We start from the raw sequence: 23,464 nt of genomic DNA on the forward strand, positions 1-23,464 counted from the left end.
TGGGGGTGACTGAGGTATTATACTCTGTGAATGGGACTTGATTTACATTGTCTTGAAGGTCTTTTTCGTGCTTTTTAAGCCATTTTGAAATTACAATAATTAAAAACACACCTTTTTAGAGTCTTTATAAGTCAAGAGTGGGACTAAATTTACTTTGTCTTGACGGCCTTTTTCGTCCTCCTAAGCTTCAAGTACTTTTTTTGAAGTTACAGCAATTAAAAACGCACCTTTTTAGAGTTTTTTTTTTTTGGTTTATAGCTACAAATACAGTTCTTAGTTTTATTATTTGTACGTCAATAGGTGACCGAGGTATTACTCTGTAATAGTAGGACGTCTTAATGACAGTATATTTCGTCCTCCTAAGCTTCTCTCTCGCTCTCTCTCTCTCTCTCTCTCTCTCTCTCTCTCTCTCTTCTCTCTCTCTCTCTCTCTCTCTCTCTTGAACTTATAACAATTAAGAACACTATTTTAGAGTTTTCCTAAGCTTCCAGCTCATTTTTTCCCCTTTTGTGAAGTTACAAGAATTAAAAGCACACCTTTTTCGAGTTTTTCTAAGCTTACAATTTTTTTAATTACAACAATTAAAAACACGCCTTTTTAGACTTTTCTGAGCGTCCAGCTCCTGTTTTTCTTTTTTGAAGAAAGAAAAACACACACTTTAAGAATTTTTCTAAGCTTCCAGTATTTTTTAAAAGTTACAACAATTAAAAACACACATTTTTAGAGTTTTTTCTACGCTTCCAGCTTTTTTTTCAAGTTACAACAATTAAAAATATTTTTTCTTATTCTTGACATTTTTCATTCTTGAAGTTTCAGCAAAAAATCACATCTTTTTAGAGTTTTTTTAAGCTTATAACTAAAAACACACCTTAGTTTATTTTTTTTAATTATAACTGATATGAGTAACGGCGTACCTAAGAAGATAAGTTTTCCTTTCATGCTGTTATATAACACCCTCAAGCCAGCTAGATCTTTAGGTATTTTCATGTTCATTTTTCCAATATAATATACTATAAACTTTACTCCCAGACGCGATAGAAGCCATATTTCGGTACACCAGGTATAGTTTCTCCTACTTTTTGGTGTCACCGAATTTTTTTTCTTTTTCATACGAAGAAAGTCATATCTTTATGACTACATTTTTTCTTAGCAGAAATGATCCATGTAATTTCCGCTCTTGCAAGAAGTAGACAACTGAACTGACAACTGAGCAAAGTTAATTAATGTAAAAATTTTATTTTTTCTTAATATGTTTTCATCTGTTTTACATTTTGTGATCGACTGGGAGACAAAAATGACTTAAAGCGTGATCGTGAAACAGGCATTCAATATTAAATCTATAAAAAATATTTTATCTCTGACACATTAGAGTTGATTATAGTTGGTTTATCTTCACGTGCTTACGATAGAGATATTCTTGGTCCACCTTATCTTAATACGCTCTCCCTCCTGCTTCCTCGTCTTATAGACTAGATTATTTATGAAGAAAAGTCTCGACAATAACGATCTGTTTCGGGAAATGTTGGCAATGTGGCCAAATGAAAATAACAATTTAAATTACAAATCCAATTGCTGTACAATATAGTCCCATGGATACATAACACGATAATTACTATTTCCAAGTCGCGTTGAAGTGTTCTCGTATTAGTTGAACTGTTTGCATGACCACCACTAAGAAAAGCCAGATATGCTTTTGTGCAATAAGCATCTATATTTTCAGCATCCATGGGTATAGCACATGGACTATAGCAGTTTCATCTAAATATGGCTTTGCTTAAGACTTGTGTGTCTGTGTACATGTGTTAATATCCATGCCAGTTAACAAATTTCTGTAGATAATGTCTAATCCCTCCAAGCTGAGTTATGGCTAAAGCCATGTTTATGGCCCCCGTTTATTTTCCCATAAGAAAAATTCCTGAATATTCTCTACAAAAGAAATTAATATTTCCGAGGACTCGGAGACGACATTTGGCGCGAGTTCTTTGCTAGCTTTACTATACATCCTCCAAGAGACGCCGGGTATCTGGGTTATCACCATAGACGCTGGTTGTAATCTGATATAAAGTGATGGTATTGACCCACTACGTGTACCTACCTCTACAGATTATAGCTGTGAAAGACATGGTGTCTGTGGCGTTTTTCTTCGGGGAAAGGGGGTGGGGGGTACCATATATGTATGCCATTGACGATTGTTCTTTTCAAAATGAAGAGGGGCATAATGGCAAATAATCCAGTCTGTCCTTGATCGATGGTCTAAATCAGGACTGCAGTAAGATTCATACATGTCATTTATTAAAAGTGTATACCAGGATGTATACGAAATACACTGTGGTACTTTGGTCTATAAGCACATGATCAGATTTCATGGTGTTAAACTATCGCTTGCATTCTTTACATCGTCGATGACCAACCTACAACTATCGCAGATAAGAACTATATCGTCGTTATCTTCATTGTTAAACAATGGCTTAGTCACCTTTGGACTTGCATTGTTTACCGCACAAAAGCCACAGTCAAGCACTAAAGATAAGGGAGTCAAAACCAACGAATTTTTGTCATTATTATTTTTACCTGTTCATGGTCCCGTTTCATTATATATAATATATATATATATATATATATATATATATATAATATATATAGATATAAATATATATATATATATATATATAATTTAGAATATAACTGTGTATGAGTACGAGCAAGCGCACTCGTTAAAATATATCAAGCTTCATCAACAGTACTACTGACTGCCGCCCTACAATGACTCCTATTTACATCTATAATGATTTCCACAGATGGAAGTGGGCAGGCGCCCGCCCGGAGCCAAGCTAGGGCGGCAAAGCAGCGCCATCTGTGGGTTAGTTTTAAAACTGCAAAATCTGCCGTCACAAACAGCGGCGACGGTGCAATCATATCGCTTATACGATGTTCTTCTGGTGGTAATAGTACCGTGATGTGAAGTGCACGAAGCGTAATATTGTATTGTCAGTTTCTGAGGACGTTGATAAAACTTTCTCTCGATCACGTCCGTTGGTTCTTCTCGACTTGTAGTCGCAGTCTTATTCACAACGCATATATCAGCGGAAACAAAATAGCAAAAGCCAAAAAAAGAGATAATAATTCCGATTTCGTGGTTACCCATAGCAACAGATGATATACAATGAGTCATTGTGATTTCGATCTCATCTGATTTACGTAAACGATGACCTGATAAGAACGCGAAATTCGATACGATTGAAAGAATTTACGTCTAAGGCAAAATTAATTTGCATTCGTTTTTTTTTCTCTCTCTCGAAAGATTTCATCCCAGCAGGATATGAGTGACGTCATAGTACGTCATCAAATGAGGCGCAACATACAAAGTTTATTAGAAGAGGTAATAGATTTTTTTAAAGGCCAAGGTAGCTATTATTTATGATGTAATTATATATACATACATACATACATACATACATACATACATACATACATACATACACTACATACATACATACATAATACATACATACATACATTACATACATACATCCATACATACATACATATATATACATACATATATATATATATATATATATATATATAGATATATATATATATATATATATATATATATATATATATATATATATATATATATATATCTATATATCTAATAAAAGGAGCCCATAAAAACACCAAAATATAGAGAAAAAGTACTATATTTCAGAGACTGCTGTCTCCCTCTTCAGGTAGATGAATGAGAAAAGTTTACAGAAAAGGTGGTATTTATACCAAGAGGTCCATCCACAAACAAGCCATTTTAAGTCACCCCCGCTGATAATCTTCCTTTAATCTTCTTAAGGGTTGGTTGAATGAAGACATTGTCGATCGTGTCCGAAATCCATGCTCCTTTTGAGATGTTCATTACCTGCCTCTCTTTTATTAAGGCCGATTCCATCATTTGACTCTTGTACCGGCAGTTGCTGCTATAAATTACACGTGACAAATTCCAGTTTATTCTATGGTTATGTTCATTTATATGGTTGAAAATAGCCGAGTTCTGTTGTCCATACCTAACTGACCGTTTGTGTTGTATAATCTCTGGGAAGGGATTTACCTGTAAATCCGATGTAAGATTGGTCACAGTCCTGGCATGGGATTTCGTATACCCCAGAGTCCTTTGGAGATGTCTTTTGTTGGACGTTAATCAGGGATTTGGCTAAGGTGTTTGGGTAAGTAAATACAAAAGGGTTCGATTTTCCGAGGGGGTTGGTTATTCTCTTAATCGTGTCCAGGTGGGGAATTATTATTTTATTGTTGGGTGTATCTCTGGTCTTGTCTTTAGGGGGTCGGTAGAAAATTACGTTTGCTTTGTGAATTGCTTTCTCAATTATATGGTCAGGATATTTTAAAGACGAAAGTTGCTTGCGAATTAGTTCAAATTCTTTTTCCAGGAATTCTTTGGGGAACAAATTCGTAAGGCTCTTAAGAACAAGTTACAGATTGGCTAGAACAAGACTTAAAGGACTACCCATATTACACCCGAATTTTTGCTTGTAGAATGATTCCCCGAATGAAAATACGTTATTAGATGCACATAATTCAACTAGCTTTATTATTTTGTCAAGCGCCAATGGGAAATGATCTGAATAGGGGATATTTTACCCTTAAAAACTGAAGAACGTCCTGTACTGGTACTTTAGTGAACAGGGAATCTACGTCAAGGCTTAAAAGTTTTATGTTGTGAAGTGGTATATGTGCTTCTCTGAATTTGTGACAAAAATCTTCCAAATGTTTAATTATTGGCATCTAATTAAACGTATTTTCCCATTCGGGGAATCATTCTACAAGCAAAAATTCGGGTGTAGTATGGGTAGTCCTTTAAGTCTTGTTCTAGCCAATCTGTACATGGAATACTTTGAAACTACAGTAATAAATGCAATAAAACCCAAAAACATGCTGTGGATGAGATATGTGGATGATATCCTAACATTTTGGGATAATAGGTGGGGCAATTTCAATGAATTCCTCTCGAAATTAAACACATTAGTGCCCAGCATCAAATTTAAAGTTGAATGGGAAACAGACAACAAAATTCCTTTTCTTGATGTTTTAATAATCAGAGATACGACAGAATACAAATTTACCATATACAGAAAACCAGCGTTCTCACTTTCATACATTCACTACTTTAGCTATCATGACATTACTATCAAGATAGGTGTAGCTAGTAACTTGTTCTTAAGAGCCTTACGAATTTGTTCCCCAGAATTCCTGGAAAAAGAATTTGAACTAATTCGCAAGCAACTTTCGTCTTTAAAATATCCTGACCATATAATTGAGAAAGCAATTCACAAAGCAAAACGTAATTTTCTACCGACCCCCTAAAGACAAGACCAGAGATACGCCCAACAATAAAATAATAATTCCCCACCTGGACACGATTAAGAGAATAACCAACCCCCTCGGAAAATCGAACCCTTTTGTATTTACTTACCCAAACACCTTAGAACTCTGTGGTATACGAAATCCCATGCCAGGACTGTGACCAATCTTACATCGGATTTACAGGTAAATCCCTTCCCCAGAGATTAATACAACACAAACGGTCAGTTAGGTATGGACAACAGAACTCGGCTATTTTCAACCATATAAATGAACATAACCATAGAAAAAACTGGAATTTGTCACGTGTAATTTATAGCAGCAACTGCCGGTACAAGAGTCAAATGATGGAATCGGCCTTAATAAAAGAGAGGCAGGTAATGAACATCTCAAAAGGAGCATGGATTTCGGACACGATCGACAATGTCTTCATTCAACCAACCCTTAAGAAGATTAAAGGAAGATTATCAGCGGGGTGACTTAAAATGGCTTGTTTGTGGATGGACCTCTTGGTATAAATACCACCTTTTCTGTAAACTTTTCTCATTCATCTACCTGAAGAGGGAGACAGCAGTCTCTGAAATATAGTACTTTTTCTCTATATTTTGGTGTTTTTATGGGCTCCTTTTATTAGATGGAATTCTGTTGTTACAGAACATTTTTACGTTTTCTATATATATATAGATATATATATATATTAAAAAGCTGTTGGCCTTTACCAAATATTTATTCCGAATATACCCGACAAGCGATCGACATTTGGGAAAAGGAAAAACTCAACATTGATGATCAGTCACATAAAGGTGATCGATATTTTCAACATTAATCCCTCTACGGTATTCAAGAACTGACCCAAAGAGACGATCGACAGACAGCAAGTCATGTATATACTACACATTTTACATTCACAAAAATGTTCAGAATTAAAAATGTATATTTGAAATCTGAGCAACCCACGAACCACATTTCTCGAATCACCTCAACTTTTTCCTCAGTCACCGTCGGCGATTCAGGGCGGCATAAATTTTTGGGATTAAAGTTGAACCGCAAAGTCTAGAGATCTTTTGGTTAAACGCAGAAACTTTCAGTATGCCAACGATCAAGTGCCACTAGGCTTATATATAATGCCAAGATTTCATGTCACCTTACACCGCAAAGGCTCAATGAAAGCTTGCACATCTTGTAGAATTATACGTTTTTCAGATGCGTGAATAAATTCACCTGCAGGATCAATATGGTGCAGGACAATTTCCAAAAAATGTAATCTGAAATGCAGAAAACTGAACTCATTCATGTCAGAAGAATCATATACCGCGGCGCTGGTATCTCAAATGAAAACCGGCAGATGAGGATTGAGGAAAATACGTTGATAACAAACACCCCCTTCCCCCCCACCCCGACCCGGCAACCCCACCCGACACACATAATCCTCTACACCACCAATCCAAGACCTATACCGCTTTAACACCAGATGGTTTCAACTCATAGTCAAAATTGATTGCTATTTCGTATGGAAGTGAAGGAGGAGGGTTCTTAATATTTCAGTCAAGGTTTCATCTAACAATTAACTTTCACCATCTTCAAATGAAGCTCTGTAATGGCTACGATGAATATTCGAAATTGATTTTAGTGAAACGAAGGCGACGTCTAGAATAATATCTAACGATTGGGAAAGAATAATGTTTATTGTTGTTGACCGAGCTGGTTTTGTGTCAACACGTTCGAGAGAGAGAGAGAGAGAGAGAGAGAGAGAGAGAGAGAGAGAGAGAGAGAGAGAGAGAGAGAGAGAGAGAGATTCAGAAAATGTTGTTTTTATTTATTGTAGGTTGCTACTTTACCACATCAAAAGCAAGAGGTGACCATCAATTCCTATCTGAATTTCCTTTTATTGGTTTTAAGTGAATTGTTCTAACAAAAATCTCACTCAATCACACACATATATATGGACTCGCAGTTCATATTCTGGCTATGATGGCACTATACCTACATTTCTCACCAACATCGGCTTTTAATAATGCTTAATCACGCAGATTTGGTAGAATTTGTGGCATACTCTTAAAGCAGACGCATGTAAATGGAGACACGTGGACCATCTGTAAAAAATAAGCGGTCATTGGTCTTGTAATAGAGACCCTTGCAGATTTCTCTCTTCTCTCTCTCTCTCTCTCTCTCTCTCTCTCTCCTCTCTCTTCTCTCTCTACGATGTTCAAGTCACTTTGGTTCAACAAACTCCAATTCTAGTGTTATCTGTGAGCTTCAAGCACTTATTATTCGTATCGTTATCATTTTTAAAGAAAATAAAATCTTACAAAACAACTACAATCGAGTTTTCCGTACTGCAGCGTGCCAGACGCACGATCATGGCTAACGTTAACCTTGAAACAAATGAAAGCTACTGAGGCTAGAAGGGTGCTATTTGGTATGTTTGATGATTGGAGGGTAACGAATGACCGAATTTTGTCTTAGCCAGTGGATATAATATTATGTCATCGTCTACTGGAATTAATTCGTTCGGTTTCTCGCAGAATATATGGCAACCCTCAATTAATACTGACTACTACCATTGCAAGGACTTTGCACTACTGCTTGGAGATCACTGAAGGGAAATGCTCTCTAAATAGCTATATCGAACCTCTCATATATACAATTGGTTAGTCTTATTTATTGAGAAATGTTTCCATGGTGATAGTAGAGGACATTACTTCTGTCCTCAGATGGCAGTGGTCTGTGATAGAGAAAGAATGTAGTACCCCAAGCCAGAGGTTCCTGTCACTCAAAAGTTATGTCTTTACTTTTAGCAATGTTAAACCTTTCTCTTTTTCCACCATTGTTTTCGCATTTTATTCGAACGTGAAGTGTATGCCGCCCATTTTATTGACCTCCAAATTTTAAAAAAACGTTCATGTAAAGCGTTCTGCGAGAGTAACAACCGCTCCAGGAATTCATAATTTCGATGTAAGAAGAAGAAGAAGAAAATAAACGTGATAGTTGGACCTACAATAGAAATGCTCTTCAACTGGTGGACTTGCTGGTTCATTTCAAATTGAGCAGCATTCATGCGGGTCGCTGCACTAGGCAGACAAGTACTCGTGTTAACATAAAAACCAGTCTCTTCTAACATCATTGATTCATAGCACCAGCAGGAGTTTAAACCTTTATTTCACGACATTCTCCTATCTTTGCTTTAGCATTATCCACCCCACAGAATCTACTGCTTTATTATTAACAAAAGAAAGTATTTTTTTTCTGTCTGGCACGTTGCCTTATTCATAATTGTTTTCACGACCAGTTCGTGTTTCTTTTTATTTTCGTAATGAAACATCTTCGTGACTTTCACAATTTTTTAAATCGTTATCTCAATATACAGGGTGTCCACAAGTCCACTACCATTCTGAACAATAAATACTTGTAATGGTACTAGGACTTTATGGACACCCTGTATAGTATAAGTTTTGGCATTGCATACGTCAGAACCACAAACTATAGTGCTTCCCTTTCTTTTTGCCCGCACCCACAAACAACAGAACCCATTTACTCAAATATTTTCTTTATTTTTTTATTTACATTTTCAAAATTCAGTTCTTTAATTGAACGGTTTGAGTAATAACTCAGCTATGGCGGTTTTCATATAATGATCGATTTCGTGGACGTTTTCTCTATTTCATTTGAAAGATTTTAGCTTTAAATTTGACAGCATTTTACGTTGAAATAACAGTGCTTCTGATTAAGAGTCCGGACACAAACCTTATCATTACATTTAAATGACATAACATACATTGCAGAGTTTGCGGGTTGTAAATCATCATTACATTTCACTAACAGATAATTCCATTGGTTCTTTATGACAAAAGAACGAACACATACACTATTCAAAATGGGTACCTACCCCTATGTTCGACTATGGAATGGCATTTCCAAGATTTTGGAACCTATGCACGTTTTAATTGGAATGGTGATCTTAAGTTTAATAACAAATCCTATTTGCTGTATGATTAAAGATGAAACAACCTTGTCAATGCTGACATAGCTTAAGTGACGGCACATCTATTCTCGGTTATAACATTGGCATCATGTTTTGTTCATCTGTAGTACCATGTTGCACACTTTCAAACTCTTCGAGCTAATCATTTAATGTAGTTTTTTTTTTTCAATGACCTGACAGATCTTAAGACTGATTTATACTGTTTTACTATTTTCTCTTTAAAAAATCTGTCATCTTAGATCACTATAAAAATTAACGGTAGTAGGCCTATGAGCGAATTCAGAGGGCAATTTTCAACCATGGGAACGATGCATTTCACCCTACAACATAGTCCAAGGAGTTTTCATTCTGCCTATCTATCCAAGAGCCCAGACGTGAGAGAGAGAGAGGCTGGCAAGTCTAAAAATGGATTTTTAGTATGGATGGTTAATTTTACTCACAAAAAATAAATTGGAATATAAAATTTAGGTCAAAGGTCAAATGCTGGACCCAGTTCATTCACCACTGACGGCACTACCTCACTCTGGGGAACAAAAACAAAAGTTTGTGATACAATGTGCAGAGATTACTTTTTGTATGCATGATAAAAAATGCAGGTGATGCAGTAAACTTGTATTTGAGTAACTGCTTACCACTATGCAGGAGTACCCTATTATGACCGACCTATTGGTTATTTGTTTGTATGGTGCTTTTACGTTGCATGGGACCAGTGGTTATTCAGCAACGGGACCAACAGCTTTACGTGACTTCCAAACCACGTCGAGAGTGAACTTCTATCACTAGATTATTATTATTAATAGGTGTTAGTTTTTCCAGACCTCTGAGTCTCAAGTAGACTCTTCTCGGGCTGGTTCTCAGGGATCAATCCTAAGAAAAAAAAAAAAAAAAAAAAAAAAAAAATAGACTTTATTTGAGAAACCAGTCTTATTTAAAAAATTTATGATTTTATTAATTGAAAAATCCCTGCTTTCCGCAAGAATATTTTTCATTTCCGAACTCCGCAGATAAATAGATCTTTGCTGGGTCCAATTTGGGCACTCAACAAGCAAATGCTGTACTGTCATGGGTGTTTGACATCTGTTACATTTCACTGGGTCAGCATGTGGTGTTGACATCAAGTGACCATGTGAGAATCTTGTGTGTCCTATACGTAGCCTTGCTAGGATCACCTCTTTTGCTCTTTCCTCCTGTGAGGATGTCCTCCATGCATAGACTTCAGTTTTTATATTTTTAAGTTTATTTGTTGTTGGCACCGAGGCCCATTCTTCTTTCCAATCCTGGTAAATTAATGTTTTAACTGATTTTACCCAGTCTGACACTGGGGCATATGAAATTGTTGGAGGGATAGTGCAGGCTAATTTGGCAGCAGAGTCTGCATATTCATTTCCTTTTATTCCCACGTGTGCTGGGATCCAACATATTTCCATTGATATTCCTGATTGGAGGAGTTGATGAATTTTTATTTGAATTTCCTGTACTATTTGGTTTCCTGGTTTATACTGTCTTATTGCATCTATAGCGCTACGTGAGTCACTGAAAATAACAGACACACTTGCTTTTGCCTCAGATATCATATCTAGAGCCATCTGTATGGCTGTGACTTCAGCAGTAAATACTGATGATATTGAAGGTAGGCTTTTTTTACTTAACATATTTTTCGAATATGCAGATGCTCCTACTCCAACATTATTTTTGGAGCCGTCTGTATATATCATAAATTTGTCGCCTTTTCTTCTAATGTGCTCCAAAGCATGTTGGCGGTACATTTCCGTACTTGTCATTTGTTTTTTGAGTAGGTAAGACAGGGAGGTACATATCTTTACTCTATTTAAAATCCATGGTGGTGGCAATTCCATTGGTGGGTGAAAAATTGGATTCATATGTATGTTCATTATGTATCTAGCTCTTTTTGGGAAAGAGCTAGTACTATTAACTGCTGTTACTTGATTACAGTTTTGGAAGCAGTAAGTTGCAGGAGACGATCCTGCTTGCATTGAAAGACCTCTTTGTATTGTTATTAAATTACGGTGATGTTTTAAGGGCAAAACACCTGCCTCCACCAAAAGTGAGTTTGTTGGGGACGATCGGAAAGCTCCTGTGCATAATCGCACGCCTTCATGGTGCACTGCATCGAGAGATTTTAATGCAGATTCTGAGGCGGATGAATATATTGGACAGCAGTAATCTATTATGGATAAGACTGTTGCCTTATATATCATTAATAAAATGTCTCGCTTTGCTCCCCAATTAGTGTGTGATAACTTTTTTAATATGGCAAGGGCTTTGATGCCCTTGGCTTTAATGTATTTGATGTGCTCTTTCCAATTTAAATGTTGATCAAATATTACTCCTAGATACTTGATTTTTGTACAAAATTGTATTTCAGTGCTATAAAGATGCAGTTTGATTGTTTGGTTCTTCATCCACCTTTTGTCTTTGTAGAAGACGATTGCTTTTGTTTTATCAGTTGAAAATTTAAATCCAACTGAATTTGCCCAACTACATATATTTGAAATGGCAGTACTGAGAACTCTCTGAGCATGTCTCAGATTACTACTCGTATAGTAAATGACAAAGTCATCAACATATAAACTGTTTTTTACACCACTTGGTAAATTTATAGTAATGTCATTGATTGCTAAAGCAAACAATGTACAGCTCAAGACACTACCTTGAGGGATTCCTTCTTCCCAGTTTATAGGTTACTGAGTAGGAATTTTCTACTCTTACTTGAAAAGTTTGTTTGTTAAGAAGTTCTTAATAAATATTGGTAAGTGGCCTCTTAGTCCCTTGGAGTGGAGTTTTTGCATGATGTTATGTTTCCATGTTGTATCGTATGCTTTTTCTATATCAAAAAATATAGCTAATGTTAATTTCTTTTGTTCAAAGCCTTTTTTGATATGATCTTCTAAATGTGTTAAGGGATCTAGGGTTGATCTGCCAGCTATTGAACCAGATTGTGTTGGTGTTAAAATGGATTCTTTGGTTATTACATACGTTAATCGTGCATTAACCATTTTTTCTAAGATTTTGCATAGGCAACTTGTTAGAGATATCGGTCTATAATTGGATGGATTACTTGCATCCTTTCCTGGTTTGTTTATTGGAATAATTATGGCATGTTTCCATTTATCAGGAAAGACACGTTTTAGCCAGATACTATTGTAAAATTTTAATAAATATGATTTAGCTATAGGAGCTAATTTTTCTATCATTTCAAATGATATTTTATCATATCCTGGTGCAGAGGGATGACAAGAGTTGATGGCATTATCTAGTTCATCCATGTTAAAAATATAGTTATATTCCAGGTCTTCAAGAGTTTCAAAATTGACTATTATATTTTCTTTTTGTTTTCTGATACTTTGAAAATGTGTATCTAGGCTGGAGTAAGCACTGATGTTTTCAAAATGTTTCCCAATTATGTTTGATATTTCATAAGTATCATGGTATATTTTTCCATTTAAATGTATTGCACTTCTTGGAGGTCTTATATGTTTTCCATTGATTTTCCTTATCTTTTGCCAGACATCCCTTGTGGATGTGTTTGAAGATATGTTTGAGACATATTCTTTCCATGATGCGATTTTTTCAGCTATTACCGTTTTTCTAAATTTGGCTGTATATTTGTTATATAGTGGTTTAATGTGGTTAATTGTTATGTTTGTTATAACTATTTTGTTTAATATGTTTATACTATAGGGCATTTTGTTGAGTGATTTAAGGCGAGTTTTGAGTCTGTTTAGATTGCGACTCAATATATGTTTTATTTTACTTAATGTTGTTAATGTTGGATTCCACCATGGGGGGGACAGGGGATTTTGTGGAATGTGTTTTGGTTTTTGGAATACTTTTATCTGCAGCATTTATTATGAAGTTTGAGAAGGATTCACATGTAGTATTGTGATCTTCATTATGTGGGAATGGTGGTACCTATGTTTCGTGTGTATAGGAAATATTTATCCCAGTTAGCTTTTTGGATATTATATCTTGTAGGTGGCAATATTTTGACATTACTTAAGTATTTCAGAATGATTGGGAAATGGTCACTTGTGTATGAATCGTCTAGGACGTTCCATTCAAATTTCTCCGCTACATCATTTGAACATAATGAAATGTCAATTGAAGAAAAGGTTAGGTGTGTATTTGAAAAATATGTTGGAACTTCACTTTCATTGAGACAATACAGATTGTGTTTCATTATAGTATTCTCTATGTTGATTCCGGATGTGTCAGTGGGGTTATTAATATCCCATAATGGATTATGTGCATTAAAATCTCCTACTATAAGTAGTGGTTCCTGTATACTTTTGCTAATAAGTTCAGAAAAATCACTGAAATTTGCATTGAAATTTGGTTGGTTATATAAATTACAAATAGTAATTTTACTTTTATCAGGCATATACAGTTTAATTGATGTTATTTGATATGGCATAGATGGTATGTCAACAGGTTCATATGTAATGCTATTATGAACGTATATGGCTGTGCCTAATTTTCCACCGTCAGTTGGTGAATAACAGGCAATTTTATAGTGTTGGATATTTGTAGGGTTACTTCCTATATGTTGTAGACATATGCACATTGGGTTGTGGTCTCGTATGATTCTTTGTAATTCACCCAGACGTAGTCGGGTTAAGAGACCATTTATATTCCATTGAATGATTTTATATTCCATTATTGGGAGGAATTGGTGTTAAATTCTGTAAATTGATTGCTGATTTTACTTTATCTCGTAGTTTATATGCATTTGAATTTATTTGTGGTTTTTTAATCGTTGTATTTGTATGTTGGTTATTAGATTCTGCAGTTGTTTGTTTTTCATAGTTGAATATTAATAAGTCTATTTTTGATTTTATAATTTCCTTTTTGTATTTTAAGGATTCAGAACATAATTCGTTCTCATGTTGGTGTGTTAAAGGCACCTCCTTAATTTGGTAAAATTGTCAATACAATTTCGTACTGTGTCCTCTGTCTTGGTAGTTAGTTGGTTATATGTACTTACAAAGCATTCATTACAACCACAAGATGAAGCATGTTTGGTAATGTTAATTATTGGTTCAGAAGTTTTTGGTCTAGCTTTAGAAATGTCTGGTTTTGTAATTCTATTGTTCCTTTTCTGTAGTGATAAGGACTGTTGGTTTGAGGGGTTATTTGTTTTGTTGTTGTTAATGGGATATTTCGGTCTTGTGGATGGTTGGGGGGTGATAGTTATATTTTGGTTTGGTTTAATGGTATGATTTTCATTAGTATTATTTGATGGAAATTGTAAAGAGTGATTTTTACTGTCCAGATGTTGGCTGTTTGATTGAGATTGAGGGTAATTGTGTATTTCCACTTGTGATGAGGTTAGTTTAATATCTTTTTTAAAATGTTCTCCTGGTGTAGTTGGAGTCTCTCTGGATTGATTGTAATTTTCAATATTTACTTTTTTTCCCTTAGGTGGGGTTCTTTCTAGAATTCTTTTCTTTTTGCCAGTTCGATTATCATCATTATTTAATTCTTCTTCTATTGGAAGTTCTTTTCCATGGATAACTGAATCATCTATGTTGGTGGTGGTATTGGTTGTTGTAATATCACTTTTATTTTGGGTTTCAGTATTATTGGTATGAAATCCAGTTTCCATGTTTATACTATCTTGTTTGTCATTGTGCTGTTTGATGTCTTGATTTTTAGTCACATTTGAAAAGGTGGGGGTTTTGGATGGATTGTTAACGCCTCTTACTTTTAGCTCAAGTCTAGGCTTCCATGACTGACATTCCTGTCCTATTTATTAACAACTGAAGTTCTGTGTATATGGTAAAATGAACACTCCTTAGATTTTGCGTGATGGGCTAGTCCACAATTAATACATTTTGATTGTTGTTTACAGTTCCAATTAGTGGTATGGTCATCTGATGCACAGACTGCACATATAGCTTTATTACGGCATCTTTTGTATGTGTGTCCATACCTTGAGCACTGTGTACATTGTAATGGTTTAGGAACAAAAGGACGAACTTCTCTATTTTGTCCAAGAATTTTTATTTTAAATGGTAAGTCTTGGCCTGTAAATTTTATTTTGGCAATGTTGATATTTTTACTTTTATCTTTCCTACTTGAAATAGAGTATATTTCTAAATCGTGGATATTGTTATATCTCAATTTTAGGGAGTCTAGCAATAGTTGTTTTGAAGGAAGCTCCTGCTCGCTATTGGGTAGGATGACTGTACCCTGTACATAATTCAATGTTTCATGGCTTGTAATTATTACCTTTATATTATTTATTTCTGTTATACTTAAAAAGGCAGTGGACTGCTTTTTATTGGTTACTTGGATAAGCCATTCATTGTCCTTGATGTGTCTGCATTCCATGTCTTGTGTTGGATATATGTTAAGTAATTTGTTTTCTAGCATCGCTGCTGAGATTTTGTTGTCAGCTTTGAGGACTAGAAATCTTGACCAATTATCTGGTCCAAAGAGGTCATCAAAATGTACCAATGTGGGATTAAGTCGGTAATTTTTTTTTTTTTTTGTCCTTGTTTTATGTATGTTGCTTGTCTATTATGATTTTTATATTTTTCTGTATTGCTGAGAGGATTATTTGTCTCTAATTCAGAATTATTGTTCATCATATATGGTTCCATTGTTACGATATTGGAGTTTACCAATTTATTTTTGTTTGTTTCTTTTGTATTTATGCACTCTATTTGGTTTTCTGGCTCTGCTGCTTTACTTGGAACAGGTGTTCCTTTGTATCTTTTATAGTACTTTCACTACTTGTGGCAGTACCTAGGAAATTCGGGAGTGACGTGCCAATGGTCATCAACTGTGCCGTAGTTTTTCCATCATGGGGCCCAGGGGTACTCAAATCATTTATTTCACAGTTCATAAATTTTGAGTTTTTACAAAAAAAAAAAAAAAAAAAAAAAAAAAAAAAAAAAATTCTTGAAAAGATATCATTGGCCCTTCGCGAAGTTAAATTTTCTGCCAAAGGCACAAGTGAGAAAGGACTCCCAAATGTCCGCATCCCTACCCTACCCCAAAAGGGGATGGCATAACATGATTAGTATGGCCCAAGTGTAAGCAGAACCCGCTTGCTAGGACTAGAGTACAGTATTATGTTAATACAATTATCCCCATCCTAATCACATTATGGGCAAACTGGATAGAATGCTGAGAGTTCTATTCCTAGAACCAGGCCCCCCCTGGAATCCGTGGTCCAGCTCCACAGAATAGTTCCGCCTGAAAAACAGGTCCGAACATTGTCGGGTAGATGATGGATCTACCACAGTTCTCACTATTTAGCTTCGGATTTAACTCCACGTTAAGCCATGATATGTTTTCTCATTTATTTGCTTTCAAAAATTTTGGCAAAAAATGGAAAGGTCCACATAAGTTTACTCGAAAATATATAATGTCATATGGGACTCTTGGGTTCGAACCTGGGAAGAGATTCCCGAGGTTCGAGAGCCCCCTCACCACGTCAAGGTGGTCCCAAAATGAGGGGGTCTATCACTAGAAATACACATCTCTCACTCCTCAATGGAATGGCCGAGAATCGAACCCACAACCACCGAGTGGAACGCAAACACCATATCAACCACGCCACTGAGGCACTTTGACCTATTGGTTAGTCTCATTAGAATTTAGCCAGAATGCTCTTAAAATTTAACTCTTAAGACCGCTGGGATTTTTAAATGAAAATTCTTGAAAAAATTAATGACTGGATGGCATAAAATGATTGGATTTGGAAATACTATACTGAAGATAATGCATAAAACACTTCCTCATAGGATTTTCAAAATGAAAACCTTTCTATGGCAACTTCCAAAATATTTCATTTCTTTCCACTTCATTTCTTCTAACTCATAAATACTTGACAACTTGTATCATGCCTTTACACATTAACAAGCTTATTTCTGCAGAGACAACTTAAAATACACACCCTTCTTAAGTCTAATTTTCCCCTCTCTTCCAAAATTTTAATCACAATGCTAAGGCTACATTTCTCGCGTCATCTGCTATAAGCCTTACCCTGCTATAAAATTTACAACACTTCTCATTCTACCATCAATTGGAACATTATCTTCAGAACCCATCATTTTTGTTCTTCTGTCATCCATTTTAATTTTCCCGGTTTCCTCATGTATCTTGATCAGTTACTACTGCAGTGGGAGGATGAAATCGACGGTCTTTGTAAGCTTGAATTTCAAGTCAATGGGCCTGTGGGCTTGTTCCATGTGAATAGGTTTCTTCTTCTGAAATAATAATACATAATAGCCTTCCTCTTCCTAACCTTTCCCTCACTGACACAACTTGTCTTTTAGAACTCTCCTTTCTTACTGCCATCAATCTGGGGAAGTTTTTTTCTTGAAACATTACAAATATACTTAAAGCCAATGAAGAAGCAAATGCTATAAAAACTTGAAGAATAATGCTCTATGAATACCTGACAAAACGTTTGATGATAACACCTGATCAACCCCTACTATGCCGAAGCCATTAACCACATTTCTATATTCATCATGATCCTCCATGAATATTATACAATAAACTTGACTGTTCTTAGTTATATTCCAAATGGAATATAACAAGGAACCCCAATCACTCCCAACATGCAGGACTCTGAAGATGCCAAAATTACAAATTGTTCTACATTTTGATGAATTTTCATCTGTCCTTCAACACTACTGTAAATGACAAACGTCGAAACCTACCTTGACATTTCTGGAAACACTCAACAGATTTGTTACACCAAAGAAGTGAAGTTCATTATTGGTGCATACCTTTCTTGCTAGGACCGAGCTTGATTAGGACCATCATGAACTTTCATTTCTTCACCATAAAGAAAGAAGATACAAATAAAGACTATGGCTAGTGAGAAGAAATTCACAGAACACAGTCTTTTAAGAAGCAATATATTTTAGCATCCCAGTCACCTATGTACCCTTTGGCATTTTTAAAATCTTTGAGTGGAATGTTCAAAAGCCGTCATGGAAATGTTAAAGGAACTCAAAAGGTAAACCCTTCTACTGTTATTTCCATATACACTCCAAACCCATTACTGTTCAGAACAATCTTCAGAGATTTCCATTAATGCACTAAGCTATCAAAACTTTGTACATATGAGCTGAATTAAAAAATGCTCTGCCTAAAAGATGATTGATTATATTATTGACAGTTATTTCTTACCTGATGTTTGGGGTCTGATAATAAAAAGCTGAACATCTTCCTTCTGGATATAAAGTTGGCAGCAGATTATCAGAAAAACGAGTATGCATGCTACATGGTGTTGAAGAGTGTATAAACAGCTTGAAATAATGCTTGTCCATGAAAATATTCAACATACAAAAGGCAAAAGACTTCTGACACTCTGAAGTAAGACTAGATAACTATCCTCCTTCCTTTTTTCACTCAGGTCTCCTAAATCCTGATGATAAAGATAAGATTTTTAAAAGGATATACTAGTACATACTGATTTGAGATTTTATGTCAGTATACACCCTTCACTAAATTCACAAAAAAAAGAAGAATCAGGAAGATAGAGGTTAAACTTATGAAATGACACTACTTTATCAGTTCAAAATTAACTGCACCTTTTTCAAAAGATTTTTCACAATGCTGCTCAACAAAGAAATCACAGCAATTACCAAACACCAAAGAATTTCTGCAACGGTTGCCAATGCCTCATAAAAGGCCTTTACCTGAACTCATTGCAGAGTAAAGGGAACTTTCAATAAAAAATTTACTAACAAGAAGAAAATGCGTTTTAGAATGATGCTGAAATCTAAATCATGTAGAAATTCAGAAGAAAGGTTCCATTACATACTTATGGTAAAACTGGTTCCCCACCCCAATACCAGATAGTACTGGTTTATGGTAAAACTGGTTCCTCAAACCCAAATACCATATACTACGGTATGTAAATTCTGAACTTCATAACTTTCACGCTAGTCAACAGCAATACGTATTCTGCTTACAATACATATCTAGTAAAAAGAATATTCTGCTTTTGACACATATAACTTGATCAATACTACTGTACTTCTTTAACAGAACAGAAGATATTCTGTTAAATGTCTGAAAATAAATTGCATTACCTGTTTAACTAGAATTTTCAGGAGAATATTCTTCTGCGTAACTCTTGAATAAATAGCTTGGAACTAGACTTTCAAGAAAGATACAGTATTACTTGTCCAGCCAAGTAAAAAATGTATGGGAGGCTTGCAAAGAGAAACTTCTTCTTTATTTACATGTTAACCCTCCTTTATGACTGCATACAACTATTTGCCATGGTTGATAGGAGAGCCTTGGCAAGTGATTATCAGAAATTACATTATTGGTTAAATTCCTTTTTCACTTGGTATTAATAAACTGGCACCAAATACAGCACTTTTCGTATTTTCACAAGGCCATATTCCTGAAAGACAGTCATTTCTATTATATTAATATTCTCTAGTAGTATCAAAACAAACTGAAAACAACAGTAAAATCATGGGTTTTCAACCTAATTTTTCCTTTCTGTTTGTTTCTTTAAGGATAGAACAACAACTCCAGGGGCATCAATCAATTATACTTTGTTGTCTCACAGATATTACAGTTATTGCAATTGAATTGGCTCTTATCGTGCATGTTGTGCAGTTAAAGGTTTTTTAAAAGCTGTGTAAACACTATTGGCATGATAAAAAGTAATCAGTGGTTTGTTCTTAAAAAAAAAATGTGTTAAAGGAAATAACAGAAAATAACCAAAATAAATTATCAATGATGTAATAAATATCAAACAGTTATTCAACAAAATATAGCCAACATCATAAATTAAGCTACTATTATTAACCTTTTACTTAAATTATGTAAAAGAAATAAAATTCACAAAAACTGCCAGAATGTTCTTAACAAGCTGCTATGGTTTCTTAAAATTATGGAAAATCACACAACTGGCAGAGCATTAACTTCGTGTGCCCTGAGTATCTTCTCTATCATGATAAGTCTATTATTGACTAACCTTAAATCATGACGTATCGCATATGTGCATCACATTACTCGTTCACAACACAATTTCCCATCTCTTGCAATTCCATGAGAACTAATCATGCAAATTTCTCATATCACATAGAGTAATCCTCGGACATAACGTTAACAATAGAAAGCTAAAAGTAAAAGAACAGCTGATGGTTTAATGCACCACAGAATAGCTAATTGCCGATGACTATTTTTAAATATACACCAGATCTCAAATTATCACATGACACAAACAGCACAACTGCATATACCACATTCTTAGCAAGTAAACAACCACCTTAAAATCAGTTTAACAAGAAAACTTCAGCAAACAAGCAATGGCAATGTTTAAAACAACTACTGTACTTTCCAATTTGATTCTTATCTGTCAATAATCGTCAACTTTGAATACAATTGCATTGGTCAGGAGAGGATGGAATGGAATGTCTAAATTCACTTCACAGATTGTACTAGCCATTGCATTAAGCATTTTCCTTATTTTAACATTGTACTTAGTACTGACCTATGTCATCATTTTACGTTTCCATTCCTTGCAGGCCAACTTAAGACTTGCAACTTACCTAATTCATCAATCATACAGGTGATCATTGGTCATTACAATATTTAGAATCATGGCAGTATGTACTTGGATTTACATCCAAAACATCATAAATAAATCATTTTATGACAATAATGCTTTTAGCATTTTCAGTTTTCATAAACAGTTCAGAATAAAGAAAAAAATATAGAGGTTATAATTCAGTAAGACTAGCATTCACTCCTTATTGTCATATCTAGACTATAAATACACTAATACGAGATGACTTATGGCAACATATGACTGATATACATTTCCCAATAATTAACTGCATCTTGCAGGCTTCCATGGCTTACAATACTACTCTGAATACTGTACTATCAAGATGACCATCAAAGGTTCATAGTGTGCAGATAATAGTTCTAATTTCTTTACCTATTATTTTAGCATCTAATAAACTGTCTTTTAAATTTGAACAGTAAGCCTAAATACAAGTCCAGGCTATGCTGTTTTAATTCTACCGTATTTGGTCCAAAGAAGCCTATCACTGCATGCAATAATATTGATCCACACCTCTCTTCAAACTATAGTAACTTAATTTTGCATATACTACACAGTACATCAAAAACAATGATTTGCTGTACTGAAGAGAGCACTCAAAAGATTTGGACTATTGTATTCTTCCTTTTCAATTTTCAATATCTTATAAGACTGGAAAATATACAGGTCTTGAAACTGTTACTATGTATGAATTTCCAATATAGTTTTTTGGAGTGTAATTTATTTACATTATGCAATTAAAAAATCCATGTGGCTTTGTGATAATCTCATACTTCATTTGGTCACTTATTACTCCTGGAAAACCCAACAACTTATGGCATACTAAAGTATCGATGCATGGAACTATCTACGTATTTCTAAAGGAGTTCTCCAAAACCACTTACTTTCAAACAACAGATATGATAATACACTAGGTTTTGCAGTATACAGTACACTGACAATGATTAAAGGTGAACACTGGTTGACTTAAGACAGAAGCTCATGGAGACAACTACTTTTACACTAGTCACAAAAATAAATCTACATCTCAAAACTCATGAATAAGGAAGGCCTTAAGATCATTATTTTTCTGATTGTATTCTGGAAGTCCTTGCTTTTATTCTCCCTCCTCTAAAACAACTCAAACTAAATTTCATCTTTGCTGCAAAAACGAAAACATGCCAAACAATCTAGCAATGCCAAAACTACATTATCTTTATTAGGACTGAAAACAGAAAATGGACAGAATATACAGATCATTCATGCTAGGGATGATGAATAATCAATATTTTTCATGACATGAACTTACAACATTATCACATAGCCACTGACAATTCTATATACAATATATTTGCATTGTTCAATTTCCTAGGGTATCCAAACAGTTTATGAACCACAAAGTTTCAATTTAGAAGTCCTCCAATAACCACAGGGGTAGTTCTTTATAATTTCAATACTTGAGCAGTCCGGAATGGTAAACTGAATACTGTACTGCGCTGCATGGTAGCACTTACTCACCCCGCATACCTCGAACATCACCAACCTGTCTTTGCTGAAAGAACAAAAAATTATTATCAAAATGAGTAACACACTCCAATGAAACAAACTTAAAAAGGCATCAACTTTGTGAGCAGTATGCATTGCAATCTAGTCTAGTTTACAATGTTAGGAAACACTATGCATTACATGAACTGAATATTCTAAGTACTTAGGCTTCAAATATAGCTGAAGTTACATCATGACAATCAACACACAAATTTAGTCATTTGATATCTTCCAGGGTGCTAAGTTAAAATGGAATTAGGGTAAGACTTTTTTTTTTTTCATTTGATCACATCCTGTAACACCCTAAACAGGGTATCACTTACTGCGTGCCTTCATTTCCTTAAGTATATAATTTCTTAGCTGTCCAACGTCCACCTAGTATTGCTCCATTAAGCAAAATTAGTTTCTTCAGCACAAAATCATTTCTCATACTATATGCCCTCATTTGTGGTCTTCGAATGTTCCCAGACACTCCTCTCTTTAATCAAACAGACAGAGGAGGATCAATAGTAGCACAGACTATGAGCCACCTGGAACCCCCAGTACCCATAAATCACCTGCCTTACTTTTCAATTAGTCTGATTTAGAAGCTGTGAGACCAGAGGGGCAGATGGGAAGTAATTATCTGAGTGATGGAATCTATGAAATTCAAATTTTTCTTTTGAAAAAATTGTGTTTCATTAAAACCATATAACTCTAACAAGCCCAAATCAAAATTCAGATGGGAAGATCAAGTTGATGTAAGATGCAGTGCTGGTCTGAACCTGAAGCCAGAGAGCACTTGGTGACCAGGAAAGGTCAGGAACCAAGCAGTGATAATTAAGGGTATCATCAAAAGTAAGGATATGTTCCTTTAGAGGAGGACTTATATTTTTTTACCATCTGACACACTGTTGTAAGATTTGAGGATGACTTGCTTCAGCCAAGAGGGTTCTCTTCAAAGACTGTTATTCTATTTACACTAAAAAAGAAAAAATCTGAATTAGCCTCTGGAATTTCTGCTTTTTCTA

General features: G+C 35.0%; 1 protein-coding gene across 5 annotated transcripts in view; it reads right to left on the reverse strand.

Moving 5' to 3' along the window:
* Nucleotides 1–20,085: 20,085 nt before the first annotated feature.
* Nucleotides 20,086–23,464, reverse strand: part of LOC135213681 (phosphatidylinositol transfer protein alpha isoform-like) — a 60,889-nt gene continuing 57,510 nt past the window's right edge. For all 5 annotated transcript variants that reach the window (XM_064247754.1, XM_064247753.1, XM_064247756.1 and 2 more), the window contains one exon: nucleotides 20,086–22,461. In XM_064247754.1, coding sequence (XP_064103824.1) covers nucleotides 22,420–22,461 — 42 coding nt within the window. In that variant the 3' untranslated portion in view covers nucleotides 20,086–22,419. The remainder of the gene's footprint in view (nucleotides 22,462–23,464) is intronic.

Source organism: Macrobrachium nipponense, chromosome 43 (assembly GCF_015104395.2).
Source record: "Macrobrachium nipponense isolate FS-2020 chromosome 43, ASM1510439v2, whole genome shotgun sequence".
Lineage (NCBI taxonomy): Eukaryota > Metazoa > Arthropoda > Malacostraca > Decapoda > Palaemonidae > Macrobrachium > Macrobrachium nipponense.